The sequence below is a fragment of the Papaver somniferum genome, chromosome 8 (genome assembly GCF_003573695.1).
Source record: "Papaver somniferum cultivar HN1 chromosome 8, ASM357369v1, whole genome shotgun sequence".
NCBI lineage: Eukaryota > Viridiplantae > Streptophyta > Magnoliopsida > Ranunculales > Papaveraceae > Papaver > Papaver somniferum.
Window position 1 is genome coordinate 153,396,376 of NC_039365.1, and position 16,334 is coordinate 153,412,709.

The 16,334-nt window shown below is 36.8% G+C and overlaps 4 protein-coding genes across 8 annotated transcripts in view; 2 read left to right on the forward strand and 2 right to left on the reverse strand.

Moving 5' to 3' along the window:
* The window catches only part of LOC113303570 (general transcription and DNA repair factor IIH subunit TFB1-1-like), a 13,255-nt gene extending 11,452 nt beyond the window's left edge, over positions 1–1,803 (forward strand). The window contains exons 14-15 of one of the 2 annotated variants that reach the window (XR_003337587.1): positions 337–393; positions 494–547. Coding sequence is in view for 1 of the 2 variants with exons in the window: in XM_026552615.1 (XP_026408400.1) it covers positions 337–393; positions 494–1,185 (749 nt within the window). In the remaining variant the exon portion in view is untranslated. Of the gene's footprint in view, positions 1–336; positions 394–493 lie in introns of both variants that reach the window. The other variant, XM_026552615.1, reaches the window with a different exon arrangement.
* A 1,851-nt stretch (positions 1,804–3,654) lies between these two features.
* Positions 3,655–5,075, forward strand: LOC113303573 (glucose and ribitol dehydrogenase-like). Its single transcript, XM_026552617.1, has 4 exons — positions 3,655–3,880; positions 3,974–4,350; positions 4,451–4,809; positions 4,895–5,075. The coding sequence occupies exons 1-4, from the start codon at positions 3,758–3,760 to the stop codon at positions 4,915–4,917; spliced, it is 882 nt and encodes a 293-aa protein (XP_026408402.1). The 5' UTR covers positions 3,655–3,757; the 3' UTR covers positions 4,918–5,075.
* Positions 3,968–10,678, reverse strand: LOC113303572 (mevalonate kinase-like). 2 transcript variants are annotated; one of them, XR_003337588.1, is made up of 7 exons: positions 10,375–10,678; positions 6,925–7,171; positions 6,563–6,816; positions 5,943–6,356; positions 5,453–5,607; positions 5,096–5,196; positions 3,968–4,412 (listed from the first exon to the last, which is right to left on the reverse strand). XR_003337588.1 is itself a non-coding variant. In XM_026552616.1 (5 exons), exons 1-5 carry the CDS (start codon positions 10,505–10,507, stop codon positions 5,498–5,500), a joined length of 1,158 nt encoding a protein of 385 aa, XP_026408401.1. In that variant the 5' UTR covers positions 10,508–10,678; the 3' UTR covers positions 5,212–5,497. The 2 variants fall into 2 exon arrangements, 1 of the variants encoding a protein (XP_026408401.1); XM_026552616.1 differs by lacking the exons at positions 3,968–4,412; positions 5,096–5,196 and having other exon boundaries at positions 5,212–5,607.
* Positions 10,679–10,955: 277 nt separating this feature from the next.
* On the reverse strand, positions 10,956–14,785 carry LOC113304724. 3 transcript variants are annotated; one of them, XR_003338347.1, is made up of 6 exons: positions 14,688–14,785; positions 14,512–14,587; positions 14,112–14,246; positions 13,825–13,919; positions 13,027–13,405; positions 10,956–12,698 (listed from the first exon to the last, which is right to left on the reverse strand). XR_003338347.1 is itself a non-coding variant. In XM_026553866.1 (3 exons), exons 1-3 carry the CDS (start codon positions 13,355–13,357, stop codon positions 12,653–12,655), a joined length of 306 nt encoding a protein of 101 aa, XP_026409651.1. In that variant the 5' UTR covers positions 13,358–13,643; the 3' UTR covers positions 10,956–12,652. The 3 variants fall into 3 exon arrangements, 1 of the variants encoding a protein (XP_026409651.1); XR_003338346.1 differs by having other exon boundaries at positions 13,027–13,593; XM_026553866.1 differs by lacking the exons at positions 13,825–13,919; positions 14,112–14,246; positions 14,512–14,587; positions 14,688–14,785 and having other exon boundaries at positions 13,027–13,092; positions 13,164–13,643.
* Between the last annotated feature and the right edge of the window lie 1,549 nt (positions 14,786–16,334).

Here is a 16,334-nt window from a genome sequence, read left to right on the forward strand (position 1 = left end):
GGGGGGGGGGGGGGGGGGGGGGGGGGGGGGGGGGGGGGGGGGTGTTGGAATACTAGTTTCATGGTCAGGTTACTTATCTTAGTGCAGTGTAGTGCATAGGCTCAAGAGTTGTGCATAGGTATAAATACATTTAGGTATGCAGGGTAGGAATAGTGTACAATGTTTCATGAATAGTGTTGAGATATTTTCACCCTTTAAAGGTATAATTGTAACTGTTCAAAATCTATATAAAAGTGAGGTCTTGCCTCTGAGTGGAAAACACTCTTCCATTCACTCTCTCTTGATTTCTACATTCTCATACCCTTTCTTTGTTCTTCTTCATGAATGTGCATGCAGATATGGAACTAGGGGACACACGAACTGTAGCAGAAGCACTTGCCAAGTCCAAAAAGGGTTAGCAATGATAATTTGGATATGTTGTTTTACTTTCTTCATTTTGTTTTCCAGCAGAGTAGTAGTAGTGTGAAAAATTGAAACGTTTGTTGCTTTGCAGCTGACTTAGCTACTCAAATGTCTGATGAGAAGGCAAATCACAATCGTTCGGAAAGGGCTTCTCGAATGGCTGAAATTGAAGATCTTCAAACACCTAATAACCTTCCATTCGCACCTCTGCATATTAAGGATCCACGGGAGTACTTTGATTCTCAACAAGCTAATGCACTCAAAGCCCTAGGAGATACGGCAGTTGGAACAAAAACAATCAATTGTAATGTGAGCACGGCACAAGCATATGGATTTTTGAGGAAGTCAATCTCTGAGATGAAAGTAACAGGATTGAGTGATCCTGTAATTGAGTCCGAAGTTGCTCGTAAGGTTCTTATTGGTTTGTCTCAGCAGCTATCGAGTACCAAATATAACCTTGGGAAGAATCCACAGGAAAGTATCCTGGATAGACTTCCGAAGAAAACTAAAGAAGAGCTACTGCACTTCTGGATATCCATTCAAGAATTATTGAAGCATTTCTGGTCATCATATCCTGTTACAACAACATACCTTAATACCAAGGTAAGCAGACTGAAGGATGCCATGGCAGATATTTATCCCAAGCTGCAGGGAATTAAGGAATCCGCACAATCAGATTTTAGGCATCAAGTTTCTCTTCTAGTTCAACCAATGGTTCAGGCTCTGGACGCTGCATTTACTCATTATGATGCAGATTTGCAGAAGAGATCAATGAGGAGCTGAGTAAGATAAAATGGTTTTGCTGGTTTTGTTTCTTGCACCTTCATCTTGTTCCAGATTGTTGATAGCCTACCCTACTATACACGGACAAACATTTAAGCTTTGCAGATAATCCAAGTAAAAAGGAAGATTTCACTCTCAAGAAGAAAAAACTTTGAGATTAATTTTTCAGTTTGTTACAGAGTAAACAACTTGTAAAGGTGATGAATATGAGAAGTGGAATGCAATTGAAGAGAGGAAGAGGATTAAAGATATCATTGAAAGTTTTAAGAAACAGGACGACAAGAAAAGACTTCTAAAGCCCATGGGAGAAGAAGTTGAGCTGATAAGGTTAATGATGATAAAAATCAAGAGCGAGAACAAGTTGAAGATGAAGCTGGAGGCCATAAGGATCCCAATCACTACTTGGAAAATAAAGAATGCCTGCTGCCCCTCCAGTAGAGAGGCAGTGTAACTCTACTTGATCAATCATCTTGCCTATATAATGTTGCTGAATCATATCAGTGATGCATGTATTTCACTTTTAAACTTTCATAAATGGGCTCACTTTTAAACTTTGTTAAATGGGCTTGTTATTTTATAGATGTTTCTCTTAAAATTGGAAACCTGTTTTGAGGCGTACTTATTTTTTTTTAGGCATACCAAATGATGACAAAATAGGGTCACTAGATAAAAAAGACCATCACCCCTTATCCATCCATTTTTAATAATGACAAGTATACCCTTATTTAATTAGTTCTAATAATAATAATTAAATGTTTATGATTAATTAGTAATGTTAATTCATTGATTAAGTTAAGTTGCTAATGTTATATTAGTAGAGAAATCAAATTTTTTGAGAGGAGGAAGAAGATCAAAGGAAAACTAGGTTTTTGAGATTATTGTGATTCAAAATGGATGATTCCAAATGATGAAGGAGTATCTTCTTTTTTTTTTTTTTACTTCTATTCTTCAAAAAAATTGAATGTTTTCAAAAAATTTCAGAGTTCAATATTAGGTTTGACTGCTATTTTGGAAGCAGAACTTGGCGCGAAGAACAGTTCGGCTCCTAGTCTACAGCCGAACCTTGGGGTTTTGTAAATATATGTGTGGTTCGGCTGATTCGTACTACTATAGATTTCAGCCGAACCTCCTGGTTTAATGAAAATGGCGAGTTTTAAAGAAATGTTCGGCTAACTTATGTTCAGCCGAACCTTGTAATGCGACTTCCAAAAAAAACTTAGGTTATCAGAAGGTTCGGCTGAACACATAGCGAAGTCGAATCAGCCGAGCTTCAATGAATTCAATAACTTAGCCAAGTCAAAGGTTCGGCTGAAAACCTAGCAAAGTCGAATTAGCCGAACATAATGTTTCCCTGAACTATATCTTATGTTCATCTTAAAATTGATATTCCCAGACCAGCCGAACTGATCTTCTGAAAAACGAATAACAAAGCTAGGTACGGCTCTAATTTCTCAGCCGAACCCTCTTTTGAAAACACTAATTCATCTAAGAAATAATATTTTATCAATCAAACGATGTAAAACAATGAAAAACAAGATGGGTTTGTAGGAAATATCTTCTAATATAATTGGAGAGTAATCGAGATTTAGATTTCGCCTTCAACGTCGCTCAACTGGATTAGCTCTTTACTTTTGTTGAGAACTTGTTTGATTTGTATGGTTAATCGGCGACGAAAAGAAATTTCAACATTTATGCTGGGAATAGTTCGGCTGCGGGAGATGAGAAGAAGAAAGATTGAACTGATTTTGATTAGTTTTAGTTTAGGTTTTTAATTTAGTTGAAGGGTAACCTAGTAATTTCATCACGGCTAGGACACCCCTTATAAACATACCTTAGATGGTGTCATCATTTAGTATGCCTCAAAAAAAAAATCAATATGCCTCAAAACAGGTTTCTAAAATTGTTTACTACTCTCTCGTAGCTCAAGATTAACAGATGGTGTAGTGCCTACTGCCTAATGAAAGTTTTTTTTTCTTTTTTCTTTTTGAAGCATGGGTTTTTCTTTTTAAGTAATATTACAGTCATTTCATAGTCTTTCTTTTCTTAAATTGTATGTTACTCTCTCAAATATAAAGTTTTAACTTAACAAAATCTTTTTGTTAGCGCGGGGTTGAAATCCTCAGTATTACAAATATAAAGTTACTGATGTTATTTCTTCCCTTCAGAACTTTATCCCAGTTTGCTAACTAGGGATGCGACAGAAGGGCCGGCAACACACTTGTTTGACACAAGAAAGATGTCACATTATAATCAAAGTAGAGATGATTCTTCATCTGATTCTCCACTTACGCGTCCACTCATGCAATTAACACAATAGACACGTAGTCAATACCTAATCGCCACCTCAATATCCAAGCCACAGTATAAAATCACATGCATTCTGAGAACGCCTATTCCAAAGCAAATGTTTTCTCGTGTAAGAATCTCTTCATCAAGAATCTTATTAACTTCTTTTCCTACATCTGCTAAATTAGGCAATCGGGATTTTCTTTTAGATTGTCATTGGAAATCTGACTTTCCGGTCTTACACACTAAACTTCCAGCAAAAACAGGAGGTATACTATTCAGGAGAATGGCTTCAGGAGGACAACAATTTCCACCTCAAAAACAAGAACAACAACCAGGGAAAGAACATGCTATGGATCCTACTCCACAATCCACTGCTCAAGATTACAAACCCGCTAGCAAACTACGTGTACTCTTAAACTCTTTGCTTTTCACTAATGTAGTTCATTCTTTTTTACTTTACAAAAAACTAAAAATGTAAGGGTCTGGATCTTTTCTGCAGGGGAAGGTTGCATTGGTAACTGGGGGTGATTCAGGAATAGGAAGAGCTGTTTGTAACTGCTTTGCACTTGAAGGTGCAACAGTTGCATTCACTTATGACAAATCTCAGGAAGAGAAAGATGCTAAAGATACACTTCAGATGATAAAACAAGCAAAAACAAGTGATGCTAAAGACCCAATTTGTATACCAACTGATTTAGGCTATGATGAGAACTGCAAACGAGTTATCGATGAAGTTGTCAATGCCTTCGGAAAGATTGATATTCTTGTAAACAATGCTGCTGAACAACACAAAGCAGGTTCTATTGAAGATATTGATGAAGAGAGGCTTGAAAGGGTTTTTAGGACTAACATCTTTTCGTACTTCTTCCTGACTAGGTAAACTAGCATTTACTCATCCATTATTGTTCTGTAGTTAACTTGCAGTTCCTGCGAGATTTCTGGACAGTACTCTAAAATGTCAGATATGTCTGTATAGGCATGCACTGAAGCATTTGAAAGAAGGAAGTTCAATTATAAACACAACATCAGTGACTGCATATAAAGGGAACCCAAAGTTACTTGATTACACCTCAACAAAAGGAGCCATTGTTGCCTTCACCAGAGGTTTAGCTCTACAGCTAGTAAGCAAGGGAATTCGTGTTAATGGTGTTGCTCCTGGGCCAGTTTGGACACCGTTGATACCGGCTTCATTTAGTGAGGAAGAGTCTGCCAGTTTTGGTAGTCAGGTGCCTATGGGGAGGGCAGGGCAGCCCCATGAAATTGCACCGTCTTACGTGTTCTTAGCTTCAGAAATCGACTCCTCTTACATTTCTGGACAAGTTCTTCATCCTAATGGTGAGTTCATGATTCGTGCCAACTAGGTTTTTCTGACTACTTATGTTATCAGCAGGTGGTGATTATAAATGTTGTTGTTTTGCAGGTGGTACTATTGTGAACGGTTAATCCTCGATCAATTCCAGAGCTAATCAGTAGAATTTCTGTTCTCCCTCTATGTTGTCATGTGTCTCTAGTGTGTTGCTATATGGTGTTATTGTCAACTCTGTTCTTGTAAGCTAATATCTAGTGTTTCTAAGTTTTAAGTAAATGAACTAAGATCAATACAGAAGTTGTTGCTGTTTACCTGATTAAAACGATGAGTAACGAATGCACGAATGCCGTTTTTCATTGCAGTTATTGGTTTTAAACTTATCCCGAGTTTCAGAGAGTTTCTTCTGAATTTTACTGGTAAGTACAAAATTTTCAGTCAAGCAACAGGATTAAAAATCAGAAACAGAAGAACTACATAGACTGACTAAATTTTGACTGAAACAGCAAATGACTGACTAGATTCTGATTGAAATAACAAATGATGCATGCATAAAAACATAGAAATAGCAACACTGCAACTAATATACAAACAAACAATGAAACAGCAAATCAGAAACAGAAACAGAATGGCCATTTTTTTTATTCCAGCTTTCAAGTCTGGAATTCTTACTTTTTCCTTTTTCATCAAATGTGGTGGCTAAATGATCAAGGTGAATTATCGAAGCAAGATCTCAACACCACTTCCCCCGATTCCAGCTATCTGGCAATGAAACCCACATGACTCCAGCTCTGCTATGACTTTGTCAATAACATTTCCAGATAGCACTGAAATTATCTGGTCAAGGAGATGCACCATTAATGAAGTAATTCACATGCTATCAGAATGTTACTAAAAAAAAGGAATAGTGCTACAATCATGGCATGACAGTTGTGTAGTTGAACTGTTTCACGGATGGATAGCATATAAAGGTATCTAGTTTGCTTATAAAATAGACTTATTGTGATGGAGAATATATCAGCAGGCAATGCAAGTCGTTCATGGCATCCACTAAACTATAACGGACAGCACTCTAAGGTAGGGCATTCATGGGATATAATAAGAAATGATTGGGGAAAGTTAGATTCTTTAAACCATGCATATCAAAGAAAAAGAAGGATACATGTAGGTAACAATGTCAGAACACAGCCTCCTCCGCCTGCCCCAGTCAGCTTGGAAGATAGCTTGTGCTTCAGAGTCGTTCGCAGAACTGTTTCTATAGAAGCATGACTAACCCCCATACACTGAAGCAGCCCTTGGTTCATCTCCATCAATTCTTCCAGCTTCTCTTCTTTCTCAGTTAGCGAGAGGGGATCAGCAGCAGGTGATTGGATAATGGAGGATAACTCCTTACTGATATAGTCAACTGCTATAAATACAGCATTCATAGCTTCTGGATGTCTCAATGTTCTCTCTGATACACCAGCAACTAATGCCTTTGTGTTCCTACCGACCTTTGTATTAGTGATGAGCATCCTTAGTGGCATACTGGACTTCATACGAGTCAAATTACCAGACTTGAACATAATCATATTGCCTATTAGGAAAACAATGGTTCAAGTAAATTTCATGATTATTATATACATGGTTCTGCAATGTACACATTAATCCTTAACATTGTCAGCCTAAAGGAAGACTACCCCCATACAAATGTTAAGGGGCACGATGAGGACAGAGGAAAAGTAGTGCTAAAAAGGCGAATAAATAATGACGATTTTCATATGAGATGAATTTAGAACGTACCGAATGTGCTTACTGTGTTGTCGATTCCTGATGGTTTCCCGTGAATTATTTTTTCTCCTTCGTACGCCCATTTGTTCACCAATTCCAGATTGTCCTCCCTGAAACTCAACCAACCTTTGTGTCCCAAATCTAAACTTACAGCACTTGTTAAAGCAAGCAATGCAGCTGAGACTGACACGCAGAATGATGCAGAAGAACCCAAACCGGAACCAAGTGGAAGAGTAGAAGTAACAATTGCTGTAGCAGGTTTGTAACTGATATAGGGAGGTAAACAAATCGAGGAGAAAAATGTAAGGCACAAAGACAGAAAACAAGTAACAACTAACAAATGTAGTAGGAACCCCAAAACTCAAAATGCATACCCATGAATTGAGGTGTACATCCAGAGAAATGCATAAAGACCAGAAGCAAGTTCGATTTTAGCCTCTGGGATATTTTGTTCTTCGACTAGACTAGCAATTGATTTCAATGACTCATGGGAACATGATTGTGGTTGAGAAGAAAGAGGATTCCCCAAATCAGGAAGCACGTCTTTTATCTTTTCTACTGGCCATGAGAACTCTAACCCCATATCCTCGAGCTTAATTTTTAGTAATCCATCGCTGGCATCTACAAGAAATAAGGACACAATATTCAAAACCCACTGTTTAATATAAAACATAAATAAAACCCAGTGCATAATGAAAACATACAATTTTTCTTTTTGATGTTGGTAATTACCCAAGTGAACTAATAAAATCCTAAAACAAACCCCAATCAGAAAAACCAAACAGGATATCGGAGTACTGAACTGTGTAATTGTTTCCCATCATTCGGTTACTACTCCCATAAAATATAACTATTTTCAGAATAATGATAGGATGGCCTGGTGCAGGGTGAAGAGTCCCCAAGCTCTTTGGGTCCAAATTTCAAATCAAAGTACTTCAGAACCATGATGCCCTTCACTGCAATACTAAGCAATCAGGATCACGGATTCGGTGTACGATTTAACAAGGCTTGTCAACATGAAGAATACTAGCTGATAGACTTGTCTCATCTTCTTTAAAGGTCAACTGATCACCATGTTTAAGATTACACTTTTGTTTCTCATCTTATTGATGAATCAATCCTAGTTATCTCTTTCCAGAACATGCCAAAAAGATTAAAAACTTTTAAGGTCCATACTCAGGGAGAGGCATGCTAATACACCCTACAACAAACTCAATGGGTTTCAAGGTGGAATCTACCTATAACGTGTTGATAAATCAATCTTTAAATATGACTCATATGAGCAGAAACAATAGCTGCATTCATGGTAAATCCCTGGTAATCATACAGAGCAGATAATCTTATGGAAAACTTTTCATGAAATCCTTCCTATCAGAAGTTATTTGCGCTCTTTTCTTTCTCGGCTTATAGCATGAAAGCACTCAGCATCTCTTTTTCAGAGGCCCTTTTGCTCCTGCAATCTGGGTTGCTGAGCAGCTATCTCATGATAGACGGCTAGTTCACTTCATACAACAGTAAAGCCGCAGATAAACCACCATTTGAATCTTCTTTCCCAATTCCTTAGTATTCATAATAATCTTGTTTTTTTTTTGCTGCGCATCATGTGAACCCCACTAATCCCAATCCTCAACCTATATTCTCAACTCGCCTAATAATGTTGAATGAAACTATTAAACAGCCAGAATTAATTCTAACCAATTCAATTAACTGAAAATATTAGCAAGTCTGCTCTTGGAGGATAACAACTTTATATTCAACGTCATGTAGCAGCATTTGCTTCATTCTCATTGTCATCACCACCGCCAAATTTTTAAAGCTCGGCTTGAACAGCTTGGGAGTTCAAAAAACCCTATGTGAATGCTGATTTAAAACACAGTATCAAAAGTCATTCTACTATGCCAAAAGATAGAAACAAGTTATCATCAGAGACTTCCAACTTGATTGTATTAAAGACATGGTACTAATGAAACCATACAGCTCTAGCACACTATTTCAAGACAGTGAAAGGACAGTGAGAAACTAAGAGGATAAGATTGGTTTGTCAGGGTCGAAGAATCTCAAAAGGCTCAACTGACAGTTAAAGAGTGCTAAACTTGTACACATACAGATAATACTAGCTTTAAACAACATGAAAGTTGCACGAAGAAGAGCAACACCAGCCCAAAGGGTTTTTCAAGGCCATGAAATCCCACATGAAGCTAATAAGCTTATTCGCAAGTCAAGTTACATACTACAGTCACAACCATAACAAAAGCTTGGCAATTTGTGTAAGTATGTTCCAATAGAAAAACAGACATGGCCCTCAGATCCTCTAGACGTAACGTATATCATCAATCCAAACTATCCACTACAAACAAGTCTATCTTGAAATTTAGATAGATCACGTATATACAAAGATCTATAATGTAATTAGGTTCCAGAACACGAAACCAAAAACCAAATACGCCAAGTAATTTCAGGAATAATACTACAACCATATCAACCATTAGTAACTAATAATACAACCACACTAGATGGCCGTGTGCGGTGGGGGCCGACGAAGAAACAAACGCAGAGATACCTGCTCTTGCATCCTTCCTATCTTCCACCACCAAACCCACCATTAACCACTTCAGTACTAGCTTTTATCTCTTGGCAGCACACACAAATCAACTATTTCACCAAATGAGCAATACGAAAATCAAAAGAGTTTCCAGTAACTCTAAATTAACAAAATAATAAACATATTAAGAATTCCTGAGAGAAAGCAAACATACTAAGTCACTTATGTTCTGATGAACAAAGTTACGCCTATCATGAAAGACAAAGTTATTCCAAAAATAATAGTTTTGGACTGGTGATTACATACTCTTACCTAATGAAATCAAAAGACAAGCGAAAAATTGAAAACCATATATACTCTTACTAGACTACTGAATTGAAAAGAACATAAGGGTCTTGTGGGCATGACTATGTATAGTTCAACTAGCACCTTACCTAGTTAGACAAAAAATAGAAATCCATCCCAAGGTATTTCCTGTGCACTACATACAGCTCGAGAATGTGGTGTCGAAGATCTCCTTACCTTATAAACTTTATCAATTTCTTTCCACTGATTTCTCGTCTTCAAGTTCTAATTCCTCACAGCCCCATGTTTCCTAATCCCAAACTCTAAAATAGTTGTCAATCAGCCCGCAAAGTACATGGCAAATCTGGTCGCATTAAACTGGGTGGTTCAGCCATTTTATCAAGCACTGAATGTGCATCTAGCAACTGATGAGGTTAGGTAATTGCTGCAGCGCTGCACTTTGGACACTACCCAAATGAAGTCCTTGCAGAACACATATTCGATACAAACCCAATTTCTAATCGTAATCAACTTCTAAAAACACATCATCGCACCCATTCAACCAAAGATTCAATCCACTTCTTCAAAAACATGTTCCGACAGCATCCATAAACAACTTCCTATCATCTCTGTTCACTCCTTACATCAAAGACAACAACCTAATGTTGACCCCTGTTTGTTTTTTTAACTGACCCCAGAGTTCGAGACTTCATCTTCTTAACCCGGCAGTTGAAGAACAGTTTCAGAAAACATAATTTGCTTAAGAGTCCGAATCACTAAATCGATTTAGTGATTTAGTGAAAGCATAAAAAGGACTAATGCTAGGAAGAATTGATGAAAATCTAATAAACCTAAAATTGAACATAATCATGCATAGCTAACCCAAACCTAGTAATCCCAAATGCCTACTGCTCAAATTGTAATTTCACCCAAATCACACAAAGAGATCAAAATTTCAGAAAGAAAAGAAGGAAGGGTTTTTAAATCAAATTCATACCAGAATCACTTGGAATTCGGAGAGTAATTGTGGTATATAGATCAATTGAAGCAGCAACAGCAGCAGATCCATGAACGACAGCATGTTCACCAGCAAGAATGATTTTTCCGGGTGCTCGAGCTGTTACTTCCATTATTTTTTCCTTCTCTTGATGAAATCTATTCAAGATTAGAGTTTAGTATATAAAGATATCAATTTCGTTGAATCATCGTTCGCAAATTTGGCTCAAATTTTTCAAAAAGACTGATTGAGATATGTTTGAAGTTAGGGTTGTTGGGTGAAAGTGTCGGATATTTTTACTACAAACAGTCAGAGATCACAGCAGGTTATTCCTATTCCAAGTGGGTTTGGCCAAACCCAAACGTGCATAAATTCCGTCTAGTTGATTAGTGGATGTTTGCCAGATTAAAGACCCAAGGACATCAAGACCTGGTGCCAAAAGCATTTCAGCTCAGCCGAGTGTACGGGGAATGTCCATTTTTTCTAGTTGCTACGCCCGTACGTTGCACGGGCCTGGATGTTTTGTAAAGAAAAAGTATGTTTTGGTGCTAGTGTATTTGAAGAATGAAACAGAAAAAGAAAAAAAAGGAATTTATTGTAATGGTAAATAATCACTGTAATTGTCGGAACAAACTTTGGTAAAAATGAACTAAAAATACAAATACAATAGAATTCTGTACATATCTTAATAGATCAGTTTCGAATTTGATTCCCTTGTATGGTATGTCCTCGGGCTTTGAAGCTATTTCACTGTTGCACGGATTCTACGTTTCTGTTACTGCTAAATACCATCTCCTTATGATTTAGGCTACACATTAAACCACTATCAATTTCCAAGTGATATTGCATCGATTAGACTTGGTAGCTGCCCGACTGTTACACGGATGCTACGTTTCCATCATTAGACGATTTCGTTGCCTTATGAACTATGCATCTTCACGAAGACGAAGGCTTGTTTGTATTATAGTTCAAACCTGTAAAAAAAAAACGTTTCCAAAGTTAGTTTATACAGTTCAAACCCTCTTAAGGAATAAATATTTTGCAGTCCTAGACTTTGGTCTTGCAAAAATTCACAAATCAAAGGTAATGTAAAGAACCGGGTGTTCGTAAAAACTGAAGATGAATTCCATCTACCACTATCAATTTATAGGTAATATTGCTTGTCATAATCCTAACACAATAGAAGAATAAAAAGACGATCTTATCACCAACACCATGTAACACATCAAAGAGAAATCGATACACACATTGTATTAAAAAAAAAACTTACATGCTCCACAAACTAACCCTTCTTTGCATATATTGTGATCTAACATATTACATGCCCAGGAAACTCACCGTTTTGCTGAATTCAAACTAATTCATTCAAAAAAAGTGAGAGGATTCCAGTACTCAAAATCTCATGCCCATTTCTACATTTCCATATAAGATTTGCCCAAAAGTCTAAACAAAAAAAAGGTTTGCAAGACTACCCGTTTTATATACTGTTCAGTACAATACAGGTCAAAGATTTTTCAGGAGTAAAGTAAACAATAACATTGTCCACAGTGTAACATATATTTGGCCTGATTAAGCACCAAACCAATAAACAAAACCAAGAAACAGTAATTAATCATAACAAAATCTCTAATAAATTACAATCATAGTCAATTGCCTGGAACATAACCCATAACTCATTTTCAAGCCAGAAATATGATTAAGTAGTTAACCCCACATCATACGCAAATCAGGGAAGCCATAATCGAATTAATACAACAGAACTAAGCCTGGATTCAAGCTCTAAGGTTTTAGATTGCACATACAAAGCTCCTCAGTTATGCTTGCACTACACAAAAGTGGAAAAGCTTAATTCTCGTGATCATTTATCTATAAAGAGAAACAGAAAATTAACGATTACATTGTTAATAGACAGGCATAGTAAGTCCATAATAATACCAAAAGAAAAATAAAAAACCCGAATTACTAGCTTCCCAACAAAAGGGTCCAGCTGAGGGACGCGGAGTTTCACAAACCGATATGTGCAGTGACTAAAGCTGCATATGAAATAGTTGTATATATACCTGTGATGGATGCAAGGCTGCTTAATAAAAAGAATCTTGCCAACAACATAAAAATCCTTTCGAAGACATTAGAGATTCGCAGATGAAAAATATATAGAGAGCAAGAATAAACACTCATTGCCAGTGGCCACATATTCGTAGGTGTCCTTTAAGAATATAGTTGCAAAGCAGCCCAATATAGAAAAAGGTAAGTTGTTATGTTACCTGCAAGTGCGCTATCAACATAGAAAGAAGGGTATACCAACCTGTTCCACCAGAATATACCTGAAAAACACAATCCGAAGAAAGATTAAGCTATATTTTTTACTCTCCCATCAGATTCATTGCACAAAGGCCCACAGAAGTTCAAGATACGACACAAATTGATGGGGTTTACAAATTGTTAACATATAACGAAGATTCAAACATAAAGTCCCAAGATTAACATTTCAATCGGAGTTTAATCTCATTATAGGGAGGGTTTGTTAGTTTTTTTACGGACAAATGCACACAAACCATGTCAAATGAAAGTTTCAATAAGACGCCCAGTTGTAGTTTGCAATGCAAGTGATTAGATAGATATTTACAGGGATAGTGAAAAGAATATGCATACCTCTGTTCTTGTTGAAAGACCACATGAATTCTTCTACACAATTCTAACCTCAATAGGTTCATTAAGCTGCACAGAATTTCAAATTATGTCAACACCCACGTCCACTTTACGTTCCAGATAAATAACATTCAACTTACCCATCCCCTAACATACAGATAACTGGTAGTGTCTTCTTTCTTTTTCCGACTGATATTGGGTTAGTATTGGTACATCTAATCATAGATGCTTCCAAAACAGCAAACATTAGATGTAGAAACACTAACCCAATTCGGTTAGGAGTCATAAATGTTGCATCAGAAGCCACCAGGCCCACCACCACCACGTACTCCATCTGTTTCTACGATTTGCTTTTTAATGTGTTGGCTGTGAGAAATTTCTTCTGCAGTAGCAATAATAGATTACAATAGATTGTTAGATTAATTAAAATGACAATACGACTACGAAAGTCAATAGAGACTAATAATATAGAGGGAATCATTGAGAGGGTGTTTATCAAATGAGGTGTTTCCCAACACTGGGTTGTTAGCTGCAGCAGCACTATAAATTCAAGTTTTTGTTCATTCCCACCTACAAATTCCCAGAAAAATATATAAGCACTAATACTGGACAACTATCAAGCAGTAGCAATTGATGGACACCAACTTAATTATTGGACACCAGCAGATATACCAACTTCGAATAAACAGCGTCAGTGCATTCGAACCCGAGACCTCTTCGTACAACTATCCAGGCATGACCAACTCAATGCTGATAGACTAAATTCAAAAAAACAATATGAGGTAAGATGATTGTTCACACCTATAGTTGTGCACCACGGACCAGCAAGGGAATCAAGATATTTCCATCCGTCGGCCAAAAAAATAATTATCCCATGCAATCCGAAACCTTGACACCTATATGTTCCAGGTTAAATCACATTAAAATTTGGAAACATACTGAACAGAGTACCTCAGATCTCTTAATCACCAGCGGGTGCAAATCTGTAGTCTACATACCAGCAGTAAAGAGTGCCAACAGATCATGTCCTTTAAAGTTGAGAATTTTTGGTACATAGGGAGAAATGCAGCCCGGGTTTCTGTATTTACCTTTGAAGCTATCTCCCATGAGTGTACAAAGGACACCACCATCATTATTTTCATCCCGACTGCTATGCAATCTGCCAATGGTGTGAGAAAACGACATTTGGTTCACTTTAGAACACAATGAAAGGGAAAAGGATCCTGCAACAATGAGATAAACCAAAAATCAATAATCAAAAATAAGTTATATATGGCTAATTGAACATCCAAATGACCAAAGAGACTTAACTATTCAACCCAACTTTCAAAATCTGCCTACCCTAATTTAAACAATTCATTCCTTTTTTTTTTTCTCTCGACTAATAACTAAATCAAAAACCAATAGAACAAAAACAAAATTGAGGAGAAAACAAAAAACATTCACGTTTTAGGTTAGAACAAACAAAACAAAAAAAGCATAAATCACCTGTTTTATTGAGGTGTCCTTGCAACGCTTTAGAACTTGATCCAAAAAGACTAAACCTTGCCTTGACATCTTTTACCTGTAAAACAATATTGAATGGGAGATTAAATCAAAACATGAGCTTACATCGACCTGTAAAACAATATTGAATGGGAGATTAAATCAAAACATGAGCTTACATCGAGAATAAGGGGAAACGAAACGGCGAGAAGAAACAAAAAGAGAGAGAATATAATTAGGGAACGAAAAGTTTTTTGTTTTTGTTTTTGTTTTTTTCAGGGTTCACATCGAAATGGTGAACCCCATGTGTACCCGAATGTTATTCAAATCCTAGATGTGTGCTGTAGATTGGAGGGAGCAGAGTAGAGAGGTGAATAGCGTTTTCGATAATTTATTTTGAAATGTGTGAATTTAAACAACAGAGTTTTTAGCTGGTAGCCGAGCAACAAGCTAAGCACCAACTCCTTTTTGAATAGCAACATCCAATTTATGAAAAATAAAACTACCTACACCACTACCAGCGTCATGACTGACTAAATAATTCTTCAGACGCTTGAAAAAATAAATAGTATCCTCACTAAGTTCCCCTAAGGTAGTAAAAGCTAAAACACCCAAACCATAACTATGCGAGGTACACTCATCCAAATAATTAGAACGTTTACGCGAAATTGCTCTAGAGATAGCCTGGCCTGGGACGAAAGAACGAACACCATCACCGGTAAATGGTGAGACCCCTGTGACATCCATACATACATCTTGGTCATTTTCCCAATTGAGAATAAGGATATCCGCTGGACGTAAATCTTTGTTACTATCTATCATATGACCCAAATTCACCTCCTTGTTGTTTTTTTTTTGTTGTTGTACAGGTTTGGGTTTTGATAGCCCACCCTGTTTGGTGACTTTCGGGGTGTTCCTAGATCAAGTGTTGGTGGTGTGAATAAACAGGATGATCATATTGGCTGAAATATATTCTGGTGGGCCAGACGCTCTAAGAAGAGAGCTTTGTTCAACTTTTAACCACAACAAAGGAAATTCACCTGAAATCATATTATTAAAATTTCGTTGACAATTTATTTCAACCAAATTGAGGCTAAGGACACAAATTTTGCTTCATTTATTTTTTTTAACAGTGAAAAGTGATTAGGTTAAAGAAAAGAAGAGATTATAAAGACACAAAGAGTGACCGGTGTTTAACATTGATGCTTAAAATGCATAGATACGGTACATATGGTGACCTGGAAATAGTATAAGAAATGGAGAACAAAATCTTTCACTTTTCATTGGATAATTTCTTAGTACAAAGACTCCCGAGAGAAAATGGAAAAAAAAAAACTATAGATGAATCTTTTAAACCTTAACAAAACTCAATGAGATAAAGTGTTTTACTTTGAAATACATAAGTCCATTCATTGTAATTAAAAACTCTGTTGAAAGCCTTGCCCTCAAAATAACTCTTCAAAAGTGAAGATAGATCTAGCAAACTCCATCACCGAATGCAACATGGAATGAACCATTTCAAACACCAACTTCAGCGAGAAACCTATCAAGTTCCTTATAAGTCATCTGGACTACCAACCTGTATGCGCCGATTCTCCAACTCTTTGTCCACTATCAGCGTCTCTTCACCTCTTTGTTTGAAAATTAAAGTTCACCGTCATCACTGTTGTGTGAACGTAGATAATACCATTGGGCTTCACATATCTTTAATACCTTAGAATTGTTGAAGTGCTTGTTATTTTTGTTCGTCTGGTACTATTTTTGAGCAAAAGTCTGATGAGTTGATCTCGGAAACATACTACAAGGAATGAAAATCAGTAACATAT